The 22,007-nt window shown below is 47.2% G+C and overlaps 1 protein-coding gene across 1 annotated transcript; it reads left to right on the top strand.

The window, feature by feature from the left end:
- The first annotated feature begins 10,727 nt into the window (after window positions 1–10,727).
- IFNL1 (interferon lambda 1) lies at window positions 10,728–13,700 on the top strand. The gene is made up of 5 exons (XM_003915503.4): window positions 10,728–11,289; window positions 11,505–11,582; window positions 12,656–12,805; window positions 12,911–12,994; window positions 13,089–13,700. Exons 1-5 carry the CDS (start codon window positions 11,119–11,121, stop codon window positions 13,212–13,214), a joined length of 609 nt encoding a protein of 202 aa, XP_003915552.3. The 5' UTR covers window positions 10,728–11,118; the 3' UTR covers window positions 13,215–13,700.
- The last annotated feature ends 8,307 nt before the right edge of the window (window positions 13,701–22,007 follow it).

The following is a 22,007-nucleotide window of genomic DNA, read 5'->3' as shown; positions in this document are numbered from 1 at the left end:
ATGATGTATAATTTTTCTTTGATGTGAAACATCTTTATTTACTTTGGACAGCCATTCGTCCAGTGAGATTGACTTTTCCACCTTTAAATGCAGTAAAATATGTAATAAGGTGGTGCAAAAGTAATTGCAGTTTTGCCATTACTTTTAATGACAAAATCCACAATTACTTTTGCATCAACCTAATATAACATAAAATTTGCCATTTTAACCATGTTTAAGTGTACAGTTTAGTGGTATTAATTACATTCACAATAGTGTGCAGCCATCACCACTATGTGTTTTCAAAATTTTTTCAACACCCCAAACAGAAAACCTGTATGTGTAAAGCAATAATATCCCTTCCTCACCCAGCCCTAAGTAATTTCTAATTTCCTTTCTGCCTCTGTGAATTTCCCGATTCTTGATATTTCCTATAAGTAGAATCATAAAATATTTGTCTTTTGTGTGTCTGGCTTACTTCATTTAGCCATAATGGTTTCAAGGACCATCCATATAGTAGCATGTATCAGAATTTCATTCTTTTTTACATGAATAATATTTCATTGTATGTACATACCACATTTTGTTTTTTCACTTATCTGTTCATGAACACGTGGGTTGTTTCCATCTTTGTGAATAATAGTGTTGTGAATATAGGTCTACAAGTGTCTGCATGAGTCCTTGTTCAGTTCTTTTTTTTTTTTTTTTTGAGATGGAGTCTCGCTCTGTTGCCCAGGCTGGAGTACAGTGACACAATCTTGACTCACTGCAGCCTCTGCTTCCCGGGTTCCAGCCATTCTCCTGCCTCAGCCTCCCGAGTAGCTGGGATTACAGGCATGAGCCACCACACCCAGCTAATTTTTGTATTTTTAGTAGAGATGGGATTTCTCCATGTTGGCCAGGCTGGTCTTGAACTTCTGACCTCAAATGATCTGCCCACCTTGGCCTCCTGAAGTCCTTGTTCAATTTTTATGGTAACATACTTATTTTTATGTATTTTTTATTGCTGTATAAGATCTGCTTTTTTCTGTATGTACATTCATAAAAAATATTGGTCTAAGCTGGACACAGTGGCTCACGCCTGTAACCCTAGCACTTTAGGAGGCCAAGGCGGGAGGATCGCTTGAGCCCAGGTGTTTAAGACTAGCCTGGGCAACATGGCGAAATTTCGTCTCTACAAAAAATCCAAAAATTATCTAGGCATGGTGGTGGGCACCTGTAGTCCCAGCTACTCAGGATGCTGAGGTGGGAGGACCACCTGAGCCCAGGAGGTTGAGGCTGCAGAGAGCTGTGATTATGCCACTGCACCCAGCCTGGGTAACAGAGTGAAACCTTGTCTCAGAAAAAAAAAAAAAAGAAAAGAAAAGGAAAATACTAGTCTATAGCTTCCTTTTTTCCTTATTTGTTTTCATTCTGTCTTTGTCTGGTTTTGGAATCAGGATAATGCTGACTTTATAAAATGAAATGAAAAGTATTGCTTCCTCTTCTGTTTTCTGGAATCGATACTAAAGAATTGGTATCAATTCTTCTTTAAATGTTTGCTAGATTTCTATAATGAAACCATCTGGACACAAAGATTTCATTCTTGGGAGCCTTTTAATTAGAGATCAAGTTTTTAAAATAGTTATAAGACTACTCATAATATCTATTTCATCTTAGGTGAGCTTCGGTAGTTTGTGGTTTTTGAGCAATTTGCCCATATTGTCTAAGTTGAGTTTATATGCATAGACTCATTCACAGTATTTCCTTATTATTCTTTTAATGTCCATGAGGTCTGTAGTAATAGTGGTCATTTGTGTCTTCTCTCTTTTCTCTTCTTCCATCTTGCTAAAAGTTTATCAATTTTATTCATCTTTTCAAAGAACCAGCTTTGATTTTGTCTTTATTGTTTTCTGTTTTCTGTGTAATTGATTTCTCCACCTCTTTATGATTTCTTTCCCTCTGCTTGACTTGAGTTTATTTAGCTTTTTCTAGTTTCTTGAGGAGAATGCTTAGTTTAGTAATTTGAGACTTTTCCTTCTTTTCTTTTTCTTTTTTTTTTTTTTTTTGAGACAGAATCTCGCTCTGTCATCCAGGCTAGAGTGGAGTGGCGCCATCTCGGCTCACTGCAACCTCTGTCTTCCAGGTTCAAACAATTTTCGTGCCTCAGTCTCCTGGGTAGCTAGGGTTACAAGTGTGCACTGCCACACCCGGCTAATGTTTGTATTTTTAGTAGAGACAAGGTTTCACCATGTTGGCCAGGCTGGTCTTGAAATCCTGGCCTCAAGTGGTTCACCCACCTCAGCTCCCTAAAAGTGCTGGGATTACAGGCGTGAGCCACCACATCCATCCAGCCCTTTCTTCATTTTTAATATAAGCATTTAGTGCTATAAACTTCTCTCTAAGACTGCTTTAGTTATATCCCACAAGTTTTGGGGGTTTTTTCTTCCTGTTTTTTTGTTTTTTTGGTTTTTTGGTTTTTTTCTTTTGAGACAGTGTCTCATTCTGTCACCCAGGTCAGAGTGCAGTGGTGCTATCACTGCTCACTGCAGCCTTGACCTCCTGGGCTCAAGTGATTCTCCCTCCTCAGCCTCCCAAGTAGCTGGGATTACAGACTCCTGCCACCACACCCAGCTAATTTTTTGTGCTTTTAGTAGAGATAGGGTTTTACCATGTTGGCCTGGGTGGTCTGGAACCCCTGACCTCAGGTGATCAGCCCTCCCCAGGCCTCCCAAAGTGCTGGGATTACAGGCATGAGCCACCCTGCACAGTCTAATTTTTGTATTTTTGATAGAAATGGGGTTTCGCCATGTTGGCCAGGCTGGTCTTGAACTCCTAACCTCGAGTAAGCCACCCACCTCAGCCTCCCAAGTGCTGGGATTACAGATGTGACCCACCATGCCTGGCTTCCATCATTGCTTTTAACCTACCTATGTCATTATATTTGAAATGAGTTTCCTGTAGACAGTATACAGTTTTTAAAAATATATTCTGCTAATCTCTGTATATAAACCATTTGCATTCAATTACAGATTTATTAGAACTTAAGTCTCCCATCTTATTTTTCTTCAGTTCCTTTTGTTTTTTATTCTTGTTTCCTTTTCCTTGCCCTCCTGTGGATTACTAAGCATTTTTTTAGTGTTTCATTTACCTTTATCTGTAGTTTTTTTTTTTTTTTTTTAGCATATCTCTTTACATAGTTTTTTAGTGGTTGCTCTGGAATTACAATATATATATATAACATCACCATACAATAGTATTAATATTTTATCACTTCAAATAAAATGAAGGAAACATTACAATTTAGGTCCCTTTATCCTCCCTGATTTATAAAAATATAGCTATCTTTATTTTGTGAGGGGGAATAGAGTCTCGCTCCATCACGCCAGCTGTAGTGCAGTCATGGCTCACCGCAGCCTCACCTCCCTAGCTCAGGTGATCCTCCCACCTCAGCCTCCCAAGTAGCTGGCACCATGAGACCACAGGCACGTGCCACCATGCCTGGCTAATTTTTGTAGTTTTGGTAGAGATGGGGTTTCGCCATGTTGCCCAGACTGGTCTCAAATTCCTGAGCTCAAGTAATACACCCACCTTGGCCTCCCCAAGTGCTGGAATTACAGGCGTGAGCCACCATGCCCATCCCCACCTTCCTTCTGTTCTTCTGGAACTTCAGTGATGTGAGTGTTAAAACCTAATGTGCCAAAGGTCCCTGGAGCTCTTTTCTTTTCTCTTTTTTTAGAGACAGGGTCTCACATTGTCCCCCAGGCTGGAGTGCGGTGGCATGATCTCGGCTCGCTGCAACCTCCACCTCCCTGGAGCTCTTTTCATTTTTAAAAATCTACTTTCTATCTTTTGTTCATACTTCAATCTATTTACTACTTACTCTCTGTTGTTCAGAATGAGTAATTGCTATCAACCTATCTTCAAGTTTACCGATTCTTTCTTCTGTCATCTCCATTCTGCTCTTTGGCCCTTTCAGTGAGTTTTACTTCAGTTCTTATATTTTTCAGTCCTTATATTTTTCTCTTCTAAAATTTCCACCCAATTCTTAATATCTACTATTTATTTGATGAAACTTTCCATTAAAAATTTTTGTGTCAGCCGGGTGCAGTGGTTTATGCCTGTAATCCCAGCACTTTGGGAAGCCGAGGTGGGCAGATCACGAGGTCAGGAGATTGAGACCATCCTGGCTAACACAGTGAAACCCCATCCCTACTCAAAGTATAAAAAATTAGCCGGGCATGATGGCGGGCGCCTGTAGCCCCAGCTGCTCGGGAGGCTGAGGCAGGGGAATGACATGAACCCGGGAGGTGGAGCTTGCAGTGAGCTGAGATCGTGCCACTGTACTCCAGCCTGGGCAACAGAGCAAGACTCCGTCTCAAAAAAAAAAAAAAAAAAAAAAAGATTGTGTCAAAAGTATTCATGTTTGTTTGTTGAAGCATTTTTATGACAATTACTTTAAAATTATTATCAGAGAGCCAGGCATGGTGGCTCACACCTGTAATCCCAGCTACTCAGAAAGCCAGAGAGGGAAGATTAGTTGAGGCCAGGAGTTTGAGGCCAGCCTGAGCAACAGAGTGAGATTTCACCCATATCTTAAAAAGCCAATAAGTAATTTTTTAAAATATATATTGTCCAATAATTTCAATATTTGTATCATTTTAGTGTTGGCATCTATTGATTGGCTTTTCCCATTCCATTTGAGATTTTCCTGGTTCTTGAGATGAGGAGTATAACAAGTTATTTTCTCTTGTATCCTGGACATTTGAGACATTGCATTATGAAATGCTGGTTTCTTTTTTAATCTTGTCATTGCTGAGGCAATAATCAGAGCTCTGTTCATACATTTCTGGTGCTAATCACCTTACACAGTGACCAAATCATAAGTTTTGGGTAATTTGTTACATAGTAATTGTAACGAGACACACACACACACACACACACACAAAGCCCATTTGTACATAAAAGAAGAAATTATCTACGTGTGCAGGTATAATTCCTTTGCTCCTTAGGCCCTAGGACAGAAGCAGAGTAAAAATGGCTGTGTAGGGTCCTTGGTGGGGTGTGAATCAGAGGTGATAGAGCCCCCACCATAGTTTAGGTGACCTGGAAGCTGGGCTGTGTATCTGTTTTAGGGCATTTGTGTTGCTATAAAGGAATACCTGAGGCTTATAATGAAAAGAGACTTATTTGACTCACAGTTCTGCAGGTTGTACAAGATGCATGGCACGGGCATCTGCTCCTGGTGAGGGCATCAGTCTCCTTCCACTCAGGATGGAAGGCAAAGGGGAGCTGCATACGTGGAGACCGTGTGGCAAGATAGGAAGCAAGAGAGATGAGAGGTGCCAGGCTCTTTTGAACAAGCAGCTCTTGAGAAATCTAATAAAGTGAGGACTCACACATTACCTCAAGGATGGCACCAAACCATTCACAAGGGATCTGCCGCCATGACCCAGACACCTCCGACTAAGCTCCACCTCCCAACATTGCCATACTGGGGATTAAACTTTTTTTTTTTTAAAACAGAGTCTCATTCTGTTACCCAGGCTGGAGTGCAGTGGCATGATCCCAGCTCATTGCAGCTTCCACCTCCCGGGTTCAAGTGATTGTCTGCCTCAGCTTCCCAAGTAGCTTGGACTACAGGCATGTGCCACCACGCCTGGCTAATTTTTTTGTATTTTTAGTAGAGACAGGATTTCACCATGTTGACCAGGCTGGTCTTGAACTCCTGATCTCAAGTGATCTGTCCGCCTTGGTCTCCCAAAGTGCTGGGATTACAGGCGTGAGTCACTGCACCCGGCCAGGATTAAACTTCAACATGAGATTTGGAGGGGACAAACATCCAAAGTTTAGTAACATCCAAGAAGGCTAAGTCACATGGTTGGCAGTTGATGCCAAGTGAAAGTGGAAGCATAGTTTTCTCAGAGCCCTCTAGCATGGTCCCCAGCCTTCCCAGAATGATAGTCTCAAAAGAACCAAGCGAAAGATTCTTACCCTTTTCTAACTTCACCTTGGAGGTCATGCAGCACCTATGGTTACACATGAGCCACTAGGGCCAGCCCAGACTCAAGGGAAGGGGTCAAACTCACTTCTCAATGGGGAAAGGGCCAAAGACTTTGAAAACATATTTTTTTTGGTTTGGGTTTTTTTTTTGTTGCTCTGTCACCCAGGCTGAGTGCATGATCTCAGCTCACTGCAACCTCCACCTCCCGGGTTCAAGCGATTCTCATGTCTCAGCCTCCCAAGTAGCCTCACCATGCCTGGCTAATTTTTTGTATTTTTAGTAGAGACAGGGTTTCACCCTGTTGGCCAGGCTGGTCTTGAACTCCTGACCTCAGGTGATCCACCCGCCTCAGCCTCCCAAAGTGCTGGGATTACAGGTGTGAGCCACCACGCCCAGCCCCTTTTTTTTTTTTTTAATTTGTAGAGATGAGGTCTTGCTGTGTTGCCCAGGCTGGGCTCAAACTCCCGGGCTCAAGCAATCCTCCCTTCTCGGCCTCTCAGAGTGCTGGGATTATAGGCACAAACAGTCATGCCAGGCCAAAGACATGTTTTAACAGTCGGCCAGCTGGCCACAAATTATTTATATTCCTTCCACATGCAAAATAGACTCATGTCTTTCCTCAGCCTCAAAAATCTCATCTACTATGGCAGGCTCAGATGCAAGCCCCAGGATCTCATCATCTAAATCAGACCCAAGTGTTGGGGAGGCTACAGTATTGCCAGGATATAGGACCCTCGAGTACTTCTGGAGAGAGGAATGCAGGTGCAGCTATTTGGGATAGCCAAGGATGAATATGTAGAGCTGTGCTGCCCATCATGATAGCTACTAGCCACACAGAGTAATTCAATTTAAATAAAATGACATAAAATGAAAATTCAGTTCCTGCATTGCACTTGCCAAATGTTAAATACCCAACAGCCACATTGGACAGTAAAGATGCAGAATATTTCTGTCATTGCAGAAAGTTCTAATGAACAGTACTGATTAGACCATACAAGCACAGGTATGCCCTGTGACCCAGCAATCCTCAGTTTGGGTTCTCCCAAAAGCATACCCTGAGGCCAAAGGTGCAGGTGGCTTATTTGGGAGCTGTTTCCCAGAAGCACAAGCGAGTGGGGAAACAGAGCCAGGAAGAGCAAAAAGCCAACAAATGGTGCAGAGTCTGGAGTACAGGGAGGCACCTAAAGCACTTCCCTGACTCAGAATGAGCACCTCCTTAATGTTTGTTTGTTTGTTTGTTTGTTTGTTTGTTTGTTTGTTGAGACAGAGTCTCGCTCTGTCACGTAGGCTGGAGTGCAGTGGCACGATCTCGGCTCACTGCAGCCTCCCAGGCTCAAGTGATTCCTGTGCCTCAGCCTCCTGAATAGCTGGGATTACAGGCACGTGCCACCACGCCCAGTTAATTTTTGTATTTTTAGTAGATACAAAAATACATGTTGGCCAGGTTGGTCTCGAACTCCTGGGCTCAGGTGATCTGTCCACCTCGGCCTCCCAAAGTGCTGGGATTACAGGTGCGAGCCACCACGCCTGACCCTCTGCTTAAATTTTGACTCTGGTTCCCTAATTTGACCCACCGTACTTCCAACCCCCAAAAAGGCTACTCCTATGAGCAGCTAGAGGTCATTTGTTCTGGGGACCCTCAGAAGATCAAGGAATCACGTAGAAGTCACCTGAGAATGGACCCTCCGAGGAAAAGGGAAGCCGCAGTATTTATTCCATTGTTTTCAGCCCTCACTGTTTGAGGATTGCTACTGGAGGACTCAATCCTGCTACTTCCAGTCCATTCTGCATGCAGACAGTAGAAAGGCCTCAGTCTCCAGCAGAGAAGCAGAAAGATCCAAGCACGTGAGCAGGAAACTGTCAGCCTGTGTGGAAACTGACCACTGTATCCACAAGCCGAGGGGATACAGTAGAGGACATCAGCTGGTGTGCTACTGTATATTCCAGAAAGCCTCCCATCCAGAGGACAGGTGTGAGCCTATGGTAATGGGGAGCTAGAGGCAATCTAAGTGTCCATCACTGGGAGAATAGATAAGTAAAAGTGCTGTGGTTGTGTACACCATGAAACACAGTGCACAGGAAACTTGATGTACACAGCTTGTGAAGAGATCTCAGAACCAGTGTTAGGGTTAAAGAAAGAAAGAAAGAAAGAAGTAGAAGATTTATAGCACAATTCCACTTATGTAAATTGGAAACACATACTCACACAAAATCACAAATTATAAAGATACATCTTTGCAGCTATTTATCAAGTGCATTGTAGTAGGTGTCTGTGGGGGTGCGGTGGGAATGGGAATTGGCAATGGAGGAGTAAAAGCCTTGGAGGGTCTTTCGTGGGCCAATTGTGATCTTGTGTTAAGATCTGAAGAGTATGATTAATAACTTTCTGCACCAAAGGGCTAAGAAAAAAAAAAAAAAGGAGTGGAAAATAGGAAACATCTGCACATCAGAGCAGTTTCTTACCCGCTACACAATTATTATTACTGCAGGGATGATGATAGCAAGGCAACCAGACACACCGCCCACCTTCTCTCCAGGGAGCCCCTCCAGTCCCCAGGAAATGCGCTTGCCCCCAGCGAATAAGGAGTTCCTTACCCCTTCCATGCGCCCCAGAGGGACAGAAAGGAGAAGTGGGCCTGCTACCCCCAGAGGTTCTCATCTTCTACCTGGACTGCATATGGAATAGGGAGCAAGCGCATAGGACTCTGATCATACCCCTTCTCTGCCTCTAACCCTCTGTGGGACCTTAGGCAAGTCACTTTGCCTTCCTATGCCTCAGTTGTCTCCCCAGTAAAATGGGCATGATTATTGTATTAGGGTTCTCCAGAGAGACAGAACAAATAGGATGGTTGGATAAATAGATGATAGACAGATAAATAGACAGATAGATAGATAGATAGAGACTAGATAGATGATAGAGATAGAGAGTTACATACATACATACATACATACATACATACATAGAGAGAGAGAGAGAGATAAATAGATAGATAGAGACTAGATAGATGAGAGAGAGAAAGAGAGAGGAGGCGATTTATTAGGGGAATTGGCTCAGACAATTAGGAAGGCTAATACGTTCCATGACAAGCCATCTGCAAGCTGGAGAACCAGGGAAGCTTGTAGTTCAGCTCAGTTCAAGAACAAAAGCCTCAGGACTTGGGGGGCAGCTAGTGTAAGTCCCAGCAACTTTTTTCTGAGATAGAATCTCGCTCTGTTGCCCAGGCTGGAGTGCAATGGCATGAACTCAGCTCACTGCAGCCTCCGCTTCCAGAGTTCAAGCAATTCTCCTGCCTCAGCCTCCCGAGTAGCTGGGACTACAGGCCTGTGCCACCACACCTGGCTAATTTTTGTATTTTTAGTAGACATGGGGCTTCACCATGTTGGCCAGGCTGGTCTCGAACTCCTGACCTTAAGTGATCCACCTGCCTCAGCCTCCCAAACTGCTGGGATTACTGGCGTGAGCCACCATGCCCAACTGCACATCCCAGCGTTCAAAGGCCAAAGAGCCTGGAATTCTGATGTTTAAGGGCAGATGCAGGGTGTCCCAGCTCATAAGAGAGAGCAAATTCACCTTTCCTCTGCCTTTTTGTTCTACTCAGGCCCTCGGCCAATTGGATGGTGCCCACCACATTGGGTAACAACGGGTCTTCCTTACTCAGTCCATTGATTCAAATGCTAATCTCTTCTGGAAATACCCCAGAGTCATGCCCAGAATTAACGCATCACCAGCTATCTGGTAAACTTTACCAGTCAAGGTGACACCTAAAATTAATCATCACAATTATAAAAATAACTACTGAGAGAAACATTAGGAGCATGAACTGAGTTAGTTAATAGAACATTCTCTTTTTTTTTTTTTTGAGACGGAGTCTCGCTCTGTCGCCCAGGCTGGAGTGCAGTGGCCAGATCTCAACTCACTACAAGCTCCGCCTCCCGGGTTTATGCCATTCTCCTGCCTCAGCCTCCCGAGTAGCTGGGACTACAGGCGCCTGCCACCTCGCCTGGCTAGTTTTTTTTTTTATTTTTTAGTAGAGACGGTGTTTCACCATGTTAGCCAGGATGGTCTCGATCTCCTGACCTCGTGATCCGCCCTCCTCGGCCTCCCAAAGTGCTGGGATTACAGGCTTGAGCCACCGTGCCCGGCTGTTAATGGGACACTCTTAAATCAATGGCAGAAGCTCCTTCTTGGCCGGGAGCAGTGGCTTATGCCTATAATCCTAGCACTTTGGGAGGCTGAAGCAGAAGGATGGCTTAAGGCCAGGAGTTCAAGACTGGCCTGGGCAAAATAGTGAGATCCCTATCTCTACAAATATAAATAAATAATAAAATAAGGCGGTGGCTCATGCCTATAATCCCAGCACTTTGGGAGGCCAAGGTAGGCAGATCACCTGAGGTCAGAGGTTCGAGGCCAGCCTGACCAACACGGTAAAACCCAGTCTCTACTAAAAATACAAAAATTAGCCAGGCGTGATGGTGCGCACCTGTATTCCCAGCTACTTAGGAGGCTGAGGCAGGAGAATCGCTTGAACCTGGGAGGCAGAAGTTGCAGTGAGCCAAGGTTGCACCATTGCACTCCAGCCTGGGCAACAAGAGCAAAACTCCATCTCAAAAAAAAATAATAATAATAAAATAAAAAACTAGTTTTTTTTGGTTTTTTTGGAAACAGAATCTCACTCTGTCGCCTAGGCTGGAGTGCAGTGGCATGATCTTTGCTCACTGCAACCTCGCCTCCCAGATTCAAGCGATTCTCATGCCTCGGCCTCCTGAGTAGCTGAGACCACAGGTGCCTGCCCCCACTCCTGGCTAATTTAGAATAAAAAAGAAGCTTTCTCCCTGCCATTCAGGTAGCCTTCTCCCTAATCTCAGCCTCCATCAGGGACTTCTCGAGGCCATTTGACTGAAAGCTGCCCAGAGATTTCTAAGGATTTCAGTTTCTCTTTCCTTCTTGATGCAGCTCCCAGCTCACTTGGCCCCGCCCACACCTGTTCCCTCACCAGGCTCCCAGGCTGGCCCCACCCACTCATGCCTCTGAAGTCAAAGTGGAAATTCTCATTTCCAATTACCTTTTCACTTTACACACATCATCGTGGATTGCTCATTTTGCCCGGCTAAAAAGCAGAGAGCCATGCCGCTGGGGAAGCAGTTGCGATTTAGCCATGGCTGCAGCTTGGATCGTGGTGCTGGTGACTTTGGTGCTAGGCTTGGCCGTGGCAGGCCCTGTCCCCACTTCCAAGCCCACCACAACTGGGAAGGGCTGCGACATTGGCAGGTTCAAATCTCTGTCACCGCAGGAGTTGGCAAGCTTCAAGAAGGCCAGGGACGCCTTGGTGAGTTCCTGTTGCTAGGGGCTAACTTCCACTTCTACAGGTGTCCCAGTTACTGCCCTGCTACCGTGGGCTAGCCTCTAGCCTTCCAACTATGGCGAACCTCTATCCTTTCTGCACTGGGTTAAACCTATGCTGTCAGGCTAACTTCATCCTTGCTGCTAGAAGCTAGCTTCCAGCCATCCTGCTGTGGGCTAACCCCTGCCCTTACTCTCTAGGAAGAGTCACTCAAGTTGAAAAACTGGAGTTGCAGCTCTCCTGTCTTCCCCGGGAATTGGGACCTAAGGCTTCTCCAGGTGAGTTGGAAGTCAGGCCCCCTTCACCCTTCCCTTGACCCTTTCCCCTCTCTCCTTAAGTGGCCCCTTAGCTTTCTTTGTCTCCCTTGTCCTTCACTGTCTTGGACCTCTCCTCACCTGTCCTGTGCCCTTGCCACTTCTCAACAGCTCTCTTGACTCTGTCCTTCCCCTGGGTCCCTTCTATCATCTCCCGTTGGCCCCACTGCCCTAGCTCACTCACCTGTCCCTGTCACTTCCACTCTCACTCTTCATTTCTCTCCCAAATGTCCCCAGTCTGTCCCCCGCCTGTGCCATTCATCCTGCTCCACTTCCCCCTGTCTGTTCCCAACACTGACTCCCTCTCCCTCTCACCCGCCCCTGTCACCTGTTCCTCATCATCTTTCACTGACATTCATCCAGCTCATGCTCCCCTCCATCCACCCTTCTTTTTTTTTTTTTTTTTTTTTTTGAGACAGAGTCTTGCTCTGTCGCCCAGGCTGGAGTGCAGTGGCATGATCTTGGCTCACTGCAACCTCCTCCTTCCGGGTTCAAGCGATTCTCCTGCCTCAGCCTCCTGAGTAGCTGCGATTATAGGCATGTGCCATGATGCCCAGCTAATTTTTGTATTTTTAGTAGAAACAGGGTTTCACCATGTTGGCCAGGCTGGTCTCGAACTCCTGACCTCAGGTGACCCACCTGCCTCGGCCTCCCAAAGTGCTGGGATTACAGGTGTGAGCCACCACACCTGTCCGCACCCTTCTTCTCTGTGCATGCAACTGTCCCTCTCTCACTGCGCCCCAACCTGCTTTCTCCTCACCCGTCCCCACCCTGTCCCAGGGAACCTCTGTGACCCCCGTAAGTCCCCTTTCATTTGTCTCCATTTCACTTATCCCCTCACCTGCCTCCTTGACCATCCTGCCTCCCCTGTATCCTTCCTCAAGTCTTCCCCCTCCTGCCTCCTTCTCCCCAGACCCCTCACCTGTCCCCACCACATGCACTGTGTCACCGTCCTTCCCCAGGATTGCCTACCTGTCCCCACTAACTGGGTCTTCTTGCCTGTTCTCCCTCACATGCTCTTTTTCACCTCTCCTCAGGTGAGGGAGCGCCCCGGGGCCTTGGAGGCTGAGCTGGCCCTGACGCTGAAAGTCCTGGAGGCTGCCGCTGACACTGACTCGGCCCTAGAGGTCGTCCTAGACCAGCCCCTTCACACCCTGCAGCACATCCTTTCCCAGCTCCAGGCCTGTGTGAGTCATCGGGGCCTGGGCACTCAGGTCTGTGAGTTCTGAGCAGCATCCTTCCCCTGTGGTGGCTCAGGCTCCGCCTCACACACCGCCCTCCTCTGCCCACAGATCCAGGCTCAGCCCACAGCAGGGCCCAGGACCCGGGGCCGCCTCCACCACTGGCTACACCGGCTCCAGGAGGCCCCCGAAAAGGTGAGCAACCCAGGAAGAGAAGGACCAGGGTCTGAGGAGCCAATAGGAGCCCAGACCCTGGACAGCCCGTGACCCATCCCCTCCTCCCCTACAGGAGTCCCCTGGCTGCCTTGAGGCGTCTGTCACCTTCAACCTCTTCCGCCTACTCATACGGGACCTGACATGTGTCGCCAATGGGGACCTGTGTCTGAGAACGTCAACCCACCCCGAATCCACCTGACACCCCACACCTTATTTATGCACTGAGCCCTACTCCTTCCTTAAATTATTTCCTCTCACCCTTTATTTATGAAGCTACAGCCCTGACTGAGACATAGGACTGAGTTTATTGTTTTACTTTTATACATTATGCACAAATAAACAACAAGGAATTGGAACCTTCTGTGATAGGTGAATCCTTGAGTGTGTGTGGGATTGTGGGTCTGTGACTGGGTGTGGATGTCTGTGTGATGCAGGCAAAATTTGTGACTGATTGTGTATATTTGTGTGTGCCTGACTTCTGTGACTGTGTGTATATTTGTATGTAAATGAGTGTCTACCCAAACTTGAATCTAACCAAAGATGCGTAACTGTGCATGTTCATGCCCACATGTGTGCAAGTATGTGTGTGCACTGCCAGGCATGGTGGCTCACACCTGTAATCCCAGCACTTTGGGAGGCTGAGGCAGGCAGATCACTTGAAGTCAGGAGTTTGAGACCAGCTTAGCTAACATGGTGAAATCCTGTTTCTACTAAAAATACAAAAATTAGCCAGGAGTTGTGGCATGCCCCTGTAATCCCAGCTACTTGGGAGGCTGAGGCAGGAGAAATGCTTGAACCCGGGAGGTGGAGGCTGTGGTGAGCTGAGATCACACCACTGCATTCCAGCCTGACTGACAAGAGCGAAACTCCGTCTCAAAAAAAAAAAAAGGCCAGGCGCAGTGGCTCAGGCCTGTAATCCCAGCGCTTTGGGAGCCCAAGGCGGGAGGATCACTTGAGGTCGGGAGTTTGAGACCAGCCTGACCAACATGGAGAAACCTCATCTCTACCAAAAATACAAAAATTAGCCAGGCGTGGTGGCACATACCTGTAATCCCAGCTACTTGGGAAGCTGAGTCAGGAGAATCACTTAAACCTGGGAGGTGGAGGTTGCGGTGAGCCAAGATCACACCATTGCCTTCCAGCCTGGGCAACAAGAGTGAAACTCCGTCTCAAGAAAGAAAAAAAAAGAAAGAAAGAAAGAAAGGAAAGGAAAGGAAAAGCTCTCAGGGTGCTACATCCTGGAACCTAACAGCAATGCTGTGGGAAGCCCAGACATACAGAGAGGCCACATATAGGTACTCCATATGATAATCCCAGCGCAGCTTTTGATTCACCCCAGCTCAGGAACCAGACATGCGAGTGAAGAAGCGTTTAGATGACTCTAGGTCCCAGCTGGAGCAGAGACAAGCCATCCTCACTGGGCCCTGATTAAGTTCCTGACCCACAGAAACTGTGAGCATAATAATATTTGTTTTATGCCAGTAAGTTTGGTTTGTTATAAGGCAATAAATCATTGGAACGGTGAGACAGCCACCAGCCCATCACAATTCACTGTGAGGTGTGTCACGAGAAATTTATTACCAAAATGACCCATCAGAGTTTTTTTGGGGGGGTTGGGGAGAGGGGGACAGCGTCTGGCTCCGTCACCCAGGCTGAAGTGCAGTGGTACGATCTATCTCAGATCACTGCAACCTCCACCTCCCAGTTTCAAACCGTCCTCCCACCTCAACTTCCCGAGCAGCTGGGACTACAGGTGTGTGCCTCCACCCCCACCTAATTTTTGTATTTTTTGTAGAAACGGGGTGTCGCTATGTTGCCCAGACTGGTGTCGAGCTCCTGGACTCAAGCAGTCCTCCTGCCTCAGCCTACCAAAGTGCTAGGACTACAGGCGTGAGCCACCGCCCCAGCCCCAACAAAGTTTCTGAATGGTTGACTTTTTGTTACATTACAGGGTTTCAGAACAAAATTCCATTCTTATCATCCTATAACTCTCACTTCTTTGTATTGTTTGTTTGTTTGAGACGGAGTCTGGCTCTGTCGCCCAGGCTGGAGTGCAGTGACAAGATCTCAGCTCACTGCAACCTTCGTCTCCTGGGTTCAAGCGATTCTCCTGCCTCAGCCTCCCGAGTAGCAGGGACTACAGGCACGTGCCACCACTCCCAGCTAATTTTTGTATTTTTAGTAGATACGGGGTTTCACCATGTTGGCCAGACCGGTGTCGAACTCCTGGCCTCAAGTGATCCTCCCGCCTCGGCCTCCCAAAGTGCTGGAATTACAGGCATGAGCCACCGCGCCCGGCCTCCTTTGCATTCTTGAGGATTTTCTTGATTAGGAGTCAGAGGACAGAAGTACAGGCATACGCAGAAATTACATACAACCAACGGGCAAAAGTTGAAGCATTCTCCTTGATAACCAAAAGCAAGTTAAATGTGGCCAGGTGTGGTGGCTCACGCCTGTAATCCCTGCACTTTAGGAGGCCTAGGTGGGAGGATTGCTTGAGCGCAGGAGTTAGAGACCAGCCTGAGCAACATAGCGACCACATCTTTACAAAAAAACTCAAAAATTAGGTAGGCATGGTAGCACGTGCCTGTAATCCCAGTCCCAGGAAGATGGCTCGAGTCCAGGAGGTTGAGGCTGTAGTGAGCCATGATCATGCCACCGTACTCCAGCCCGGTGACAAAGTAAGACTGTCTCAAAAAAAGAAAGAAAGAGAGAGAGAGGAGGGAAGGGAAGGGAGAGGAAGGGTAGGGAAGGGAAGGGAAGAGGAGGGGAGGGGGGAAAGGAAGGGGGGGGGGGGGGGGAGGGGGAGGGGGGAAGGGAGGGGGGGGGGGGAAGGGAAGCTGAGGGAGAAAGAAAGAGGAGTTAAACATAAAAAAGTTATTTGTAAATTTTTTTAAAATTTACACACAACCTCACAACCATTCCCACTACATTATAAAGTCTGTGACTAGCAGAACCTCAGTTTGGGTAGGGGGCAGCATGGTGCCCCGCCCAGGACACGAATTCTGTCTCTTTTGCCTGATACCTGCTTTCCCAGGTTCCCTCGCAGCTCAGAGTGACCATGAAATTAAGGGCTTCTTAAATAAATTAATTTATGCTGGGCGCAGTGGCTCACTCCTGTAATCCCAGCACTTTGGGAGGCTGAGGCAGGCAGATCACTTGAGGTCAGGAGTTTCAGACCAGCCTGCCCAACATCGCGAAACTCCATCTCTACTAAAAATACAAAAATTAGCCGGATGGTCAAGGGCTGCGGCTCACGCCTGTAATCCCAGCACTTTGGGAGGCTTCAGGCGGTGATCACGCAGGTGAGATCGAGACTATCCTGGTTAACACGGTGAAACCCGCCTCTACTAAAAATACAAAAATTAGTCATGCGGTGGCGATGCCTGTAGTCCCAGCTACTGGGAGAATGGGCGTGAACCCGGGAGGCGGAGCTTGCAGTGAGCCGAGATCGCCACCGCGACTCCAGCCTGGGGAGACAAAGTGAGAACTGGTCTCAAAATTAGCCGGCATGGTGCTGCCTGTAATCCCAGCTACCGGGTATGCTGAGGGTGGAGAATCGCTGAACTCAGGAGTATGGAGGTTGCAGTGAGTCGGATGGTGCCACTGTACTCCAGCCTGGTGACAGATGCAGACTGCCTCAAAAAAAGAAAAAGGTAATTTATGTAAAAACTGTAACACAGCTTGGCAAAGGGTGAGCCCCATACATGTGTTTGTTGCTGTTAACTCTCATTATTTTAACATATTTTTCTTCCTTGATACAAACAGAACTCTTTCCCAGTTGTTCTCTTCCTTCCGGCTTAGTTCATTGGTATAAGGATGTGAGGCCCAGAGCTATGGCAACCATTTTGTGACCACAAGGCAACAAGTTTAGGGTGTGAAGCTATCATTCTGAGGAAGGTAGACCAAAAGAGTAGAAAACGGGGTCCTTGCTGATATTAATAAGCCATTGCACCAAACCTCAGAATCCCCTAACTCCACACTTACTTAGATGACATAACTGAATGTCTTTATTGCTTAGGTCATGTTAATTGGATTTTTCTGTGTCTTGCAGCCAAATGTATCCCCACGAATTCATCTCTGCATGGCCAGCACTGAACCCAGAGAAGGTGGTCAATTAATATTTCATAAAAATTTTAGTCATATAGGACATGTCCGAGCCCAGGCATACGAGTCTCTTCAATTATGAATGTTGCAATGGAAGAAAACGAGGTTGCAGATCTCTGCTTGGAGATGCCAAGGCTTTACGGAAGAGATTTTGAACTGGATATATTTTAGTTTTGCCTGACCAGCATCCATTACTCCTGGTAACAGCTCTTCAGTTTTCCTTTGGAAATGACCTCCTTTCCCACTCCCTCATTTGGCTGGACACATGACTCCAATTTGATCAATCAGAGCAAGCACTCCATCTCCAGAGCACAGTAACAAGCTTTTCCTTGTCCTCTCTCATGGTGGCCTTTGCTTCAGTGGTTCCCTCTACTTTGGACACTCTCCGACGACCAAGTCTTCACCTGGTTCATTTCCACAATATCACCTCCTCCTCCAAAAATCTTTCAGCATAGTACACCCGGGTTTCTATTGCTATATATATATTTTTTTATTTTTTTATTTTATTTATTTTTTTTGAGACAGAGTCTCGCTCTGTCACCCAGGCTGGAGTGCAGTGGCATGATCTTGGCTCACTGTAACCTCCGCCTCCCGGGTTCAAGTGATTCTCGTGCCTCATCCTCCTGAGTAGCTGGGATTATAGGCGCACGCCATCATGCATGGCTAATTTTTGTATTTTAGTAGAGACAGGGTTTCACCATGTTGGCTAATGCTTGATCTCGGAATCCTCCTGACCTCAGGTGATCCACCTGCCTCAGCCTCCCAAAGTGCTGGGATTACAGGCATGAGCCCCCGTGCTCCAGCCTCCTATTGCTTTTATATGCTCACAATGTTTTCTTAATTTTGTTTCTTTTTTTTGAGATGGAAGCCCTGCCTGTCACCCAGGCTGGAGGGCTGTGGCTGTAGATCTAGGCTCACTGCAAGCTCCACCTCCTGGGTTGACGCCATTCTCCTGCCTCAGCCTCCCGGGTAGCTGGGACTACAGGCGCCTGCCACCACGCCCGGCTAATTTTTCATATTTTTAGTAGAGACAGGCTCACCCGTGTTAGCCAGGATGGTCTTTGATCTCCTGACTTGATCCACCCGCCTCGGCCTCCCAAAGTGCTGGGATTACAGGCGTGAGCCACCACGCTCGGCCAATTTTGTTTTCTTTTTTGAGACTAGCATATAACAGCAACAAGCTTTCTTTGTTTTCTTTTTTTTTTTAAGATCTTGCTCTGTCATCCAGGCTGGAGTTCAGTGGCTCAATCATAGCTCACTGCTGCCTCAAACTCCTGGGCTCGAGACCACCTCCTGAGTAACTGGGACTACAGGTGCACACCACCATGCTTGGCTAATGTTTTATTTTTATCTTTATAGAGACAGAGTCTCGCCATGTTGCCCAGGCTGGTCTCAAGCTCCTAGCCTCAAGTGATCCTCCCACCTTGGCCTCGAAAAGTGCTGGAATTACAGGTATGAGCCACCACACCCAGCCAACAAGATTTCTTATCCTACTTTATCTGGTGAGTATTTAGCTTCAACCACATAAAATTGCCAATACTCTACAATGTTTCACCTACAAAAACGGCAAGTTCATGTGGTTCGACCTAATATTTAGCAATCCCCCCTTCCCGGGACACACAACCTGGACATAGGACCCACCCATCCCCAACCTGGCCAATCAAAGCATTCCATTCATTCCCTTGGATGCTGCAATCAGTGTCGGGGTTGCCATGTGACCTCAGCCAGACCAATAAGAGCCCTTCCCTGAGATTGCTCTTAGGACTAGAGATTCTGCCATTTTATCTCTGGGCTCTGGAAAGATTGAGTGTGTGTCTGTAAATAAATGACCATTTTCCCCACCACATGCAGTTGAAAGGGATGAATCTGAGCTGAGACAAGCAAAGAAGAGAGATGCATAGGAAGAGTGTCTCGGTGGGGTTGAGTCTGAGCTCTTTTCTGTAAGCCCCTGTTCCTTGTAGCTTTGCAATCCCCCACAACTTTTTTTGAGACAGAGCCACACTCTGTCACCCAGGCTGGAGTGCAGTGATGTAATCTCGACTCACTGCAAACTCCGCCTCCTGGGTTCACTGCAACCTCCACCTCCCGGGTTCAAGCGATTCTCCTGCCTCAGCCTTTCAAGCAGCTGAAATCACAGGAACCTACCATGCCCAGCTAATTTTTGTATTTTTAGTAGAGATGGGGTTTCACCATGTTGGCCAGCCTGGTCTCGAACTCCTGACCTCAGGCAATCCGCCCACCTCGGCCTCCCAAAGTGCTGGGATTACAGGCATGAGCCACCCCTCCCGGCCTTTAATTTTTTTTTTTTTTTTAATAGAGACAGGATCTCACTATGTTTCCCAGGCTGGTCTTGAACTCCTGGACTCAAGTGATCCTCCCAACTTAGCCTCCCAGAGTGCTGGGATTATGTGTCAATCACTGCGTCCGGCGCCCAATTCTGTTTTGAAGGTAGGCATACCTCACCCCAAAGCCGGGGTCTCCATGGAAATCAGACCACATACCATCCCTGGTGAAGACCCTTCATTGGCTTCCCACGGCTCCAAAGAATAAAATGTTAACTCTTGACCACACCTCATAAGGTTATGTAGAACCTGCTTGCTTCTCCCACCTACTCTCCTCTCACTCTCCTCACTTCAGTCCAGACACACTGCCTCCAACACATCAAGCACACTACTTCCTAAGGGCCTTTGCACATGCTATTCCCTTTGCCTGGAATGCTTTTCCCTGCTTTTCTCACAATGAATTTATTTAGCTCCAACATCACCCTTCTTGACCCTTCCATCTAAAGTAGGCCTCAAAGTCATTCTCTATGCCATCATCCTGTTTTCATTCTTTGCATAGCATTTATTTACCACTGGACATGCATTATTTACTTGTGTTTGTTTTGTTTGTTTGTTTGTTGGATCTCACTCTGCCGCGCAGGCTGGAGTACAGTGGCGCGATCAGGGCTCATTGCAACCTCAACCTCCTGGACTCATTTAATTGCTTATTTGTTTATTTCTCCTCCCTCTGGAATATAGGCACCACGGAGCAGGGCTTTCTTGTTTTGTTTCATCTATTGTTCACTGCAATAGCCTCTACGTAGGACCAGTTACATAATACATGCTCAATAAGGCTTTATCAAGTGAATCAGAGACAAGATTCCTGATGGTTCTGTGTGCAGGTTGGAGGCAGTCAGCTTTCCAATCATGGCTCTGCTGTTAACTGGCTGTGTGATCTTGGACATGCTTCTTAACCTCTCTGAGCTTCAGTTTCCTCATCTTGAAAATTGTGTGCACACACTGCATATACCTGTGCAGACTTTAAATGCAGTCACGCTTATTATTGGAGTAACTCCATTTCCTGAGCATTATGTGCCATGCACTGGGTTGCATGCTCTTTATCTGTGCATCAGCAAGGGTTTGGGAGCGCTGTGCCTGGCTTGTGAAAAGCCCTCAGTACCTGGGAGTCTTCATGACTGACACAGATGAGGGTGGTTGGGCCCCTGAGTGAGGAAGCCTCCTGGCCTGTGATTCTCTGGTGCCTCTGTCCTAGCTGCCTCCCACCTTGTCTGCCTAGATCCATCCCCCTCCCTCCTGCTCCGTTTCTATTTCTGTCTTTCTCTCCTCCTCCCCTGGCCTCAGGGGGCCCCTGACTGGCAAGAAGCCTTCCTCCTTCTTCCCCAGGATCAGGAAGGCGTTTGCACTGCAAGGCCCCTGCAAGGGCTGGGATGTCTGTCCCTCTCCTCTCCCCAACCAGCTTTCCTTCCGCAGCCACAGCCCTCAGCCTCACCTGAGAAACTCCTCTCCCCACGCCGTCCTCCATGCCCTCTGCCAGGGTCCCTCAGATTCCAGGCGGAGCAACACAAGACCTCTTGTACCTGCGCCCACCAGGCTGGCTGTGGATATCCAAGTTCAGCTAAGGTCGTGGGGGCCATACCCCAGCCTCGGGACACAGACCCCAGAGGCAGCATAGTGTAGGGGTACAATCAAACTTCCACCTCTGCTATTTATTCATGGGGGGGATGGAGGGACTTGGGCAGGTGACTTCATCTCTCTGTGGTTCAGGTTCTTGTCTGTAAAATGGGACGAAGGATCGATCTACCCTACCCCACTGAGTTGTGAGGTCTCAGCGGGTGGAATGAATATTCAATAACTGCTCAGCAGTAGAGTGCTCTACTTAAGGGTATTGAAGGATGGCCGGGCGCGGAGGCTCACGCCTGTAATCCCAGCACTTTGGGAGGCCAAGGTGGGCAGATCACAAGGTCAGGAGATCGAGACCATCCTGGCTAACACAGTGAAACCCCATCTCTACCAAAAATACAAAAAATTAGCCAGGTGAGGTGGCGGGCACCTGTAGTCCCAGCTACTCGGGAGGCTGAGGCTGGAGAATGGCGTGAACCTGGGAGTCAGAGTTTGCAGTGAGCTGAGGTCACGCCACTGCACTCCAGCCTGGGCGACAGAGCGAGATTCTGTCTCAAAAAAAAAAAAAAAAAAAAAAAAGGTATTTAAGGAGTTCAGGGAATGTCACCCCAAAATATGGCACCCTGGTATGCTGATTATTTTAAAGGCACTCAGAGATCCACAGATGCTGGAAGAGGCTTTCCTCTGATGTCTTCCTATCTGCCTAAAGACCATAACCCACCAAAAAGAACACAAGTGCCTTCTGTCCTCTCCCTGACATTTCATTATCTTTAACAGGAAAAAAAGAGAAACGTAACTACATCTGGATGGACTTTGTCACAAGAAATTATCTGTCTGTCAGGCTCAAATTCCAGAGACATTTACAATTTAATTTCTATCTCCTGGATCCATTTCTTTTCCCCAAAATCATTTATTACCCCTCAAAATTGCCTACCTTTCCCCATCTCCCCTTTCCCTGTGAAGAAAGGTATATAAGCATCTAA

Source organism: Papio anubis, chromosome 20, assembly GCF_008728515.1.
Source record: "Papio anubis isolate 15944 chromosome 20, Panubis1.0, whole genome shotgun sequence".
Taxonomy (NCBI): Eukaryota; Metazoa; Chordata; class Mammalia; order Primates; family Cercopithecidae; genus Papio; species Papio anubis.
Note: the sequence above shows the minus strand (reverse complement) of the source record. Positions and strands in the feature narration are given on the sequence as shown.

Coding starts and splice junctions, on each gene's coding strand:
- IFNL1 (XM_003915503.4), top strand. CDS start 11,119: ATGGCTGCAGCTTGGATCGTGGTGCTGGTGACTTTGGTGCTAGGCTTG. Junction 11,290..11,504: donor AGAAGGCCAGGGACGCCTTG/GTGAGTTCCTGT, acceptor CTTACTCTCTAG/GAAGAGTCACTCAAGTTGAA. Junction 12,995..13,088: donor TCCAGGAGGCCCCCGAAAAG/GTGAGCAACCCA, acceptor CCTCCCCTACAG/GAGTCCCCTGGCTGCCTTGA.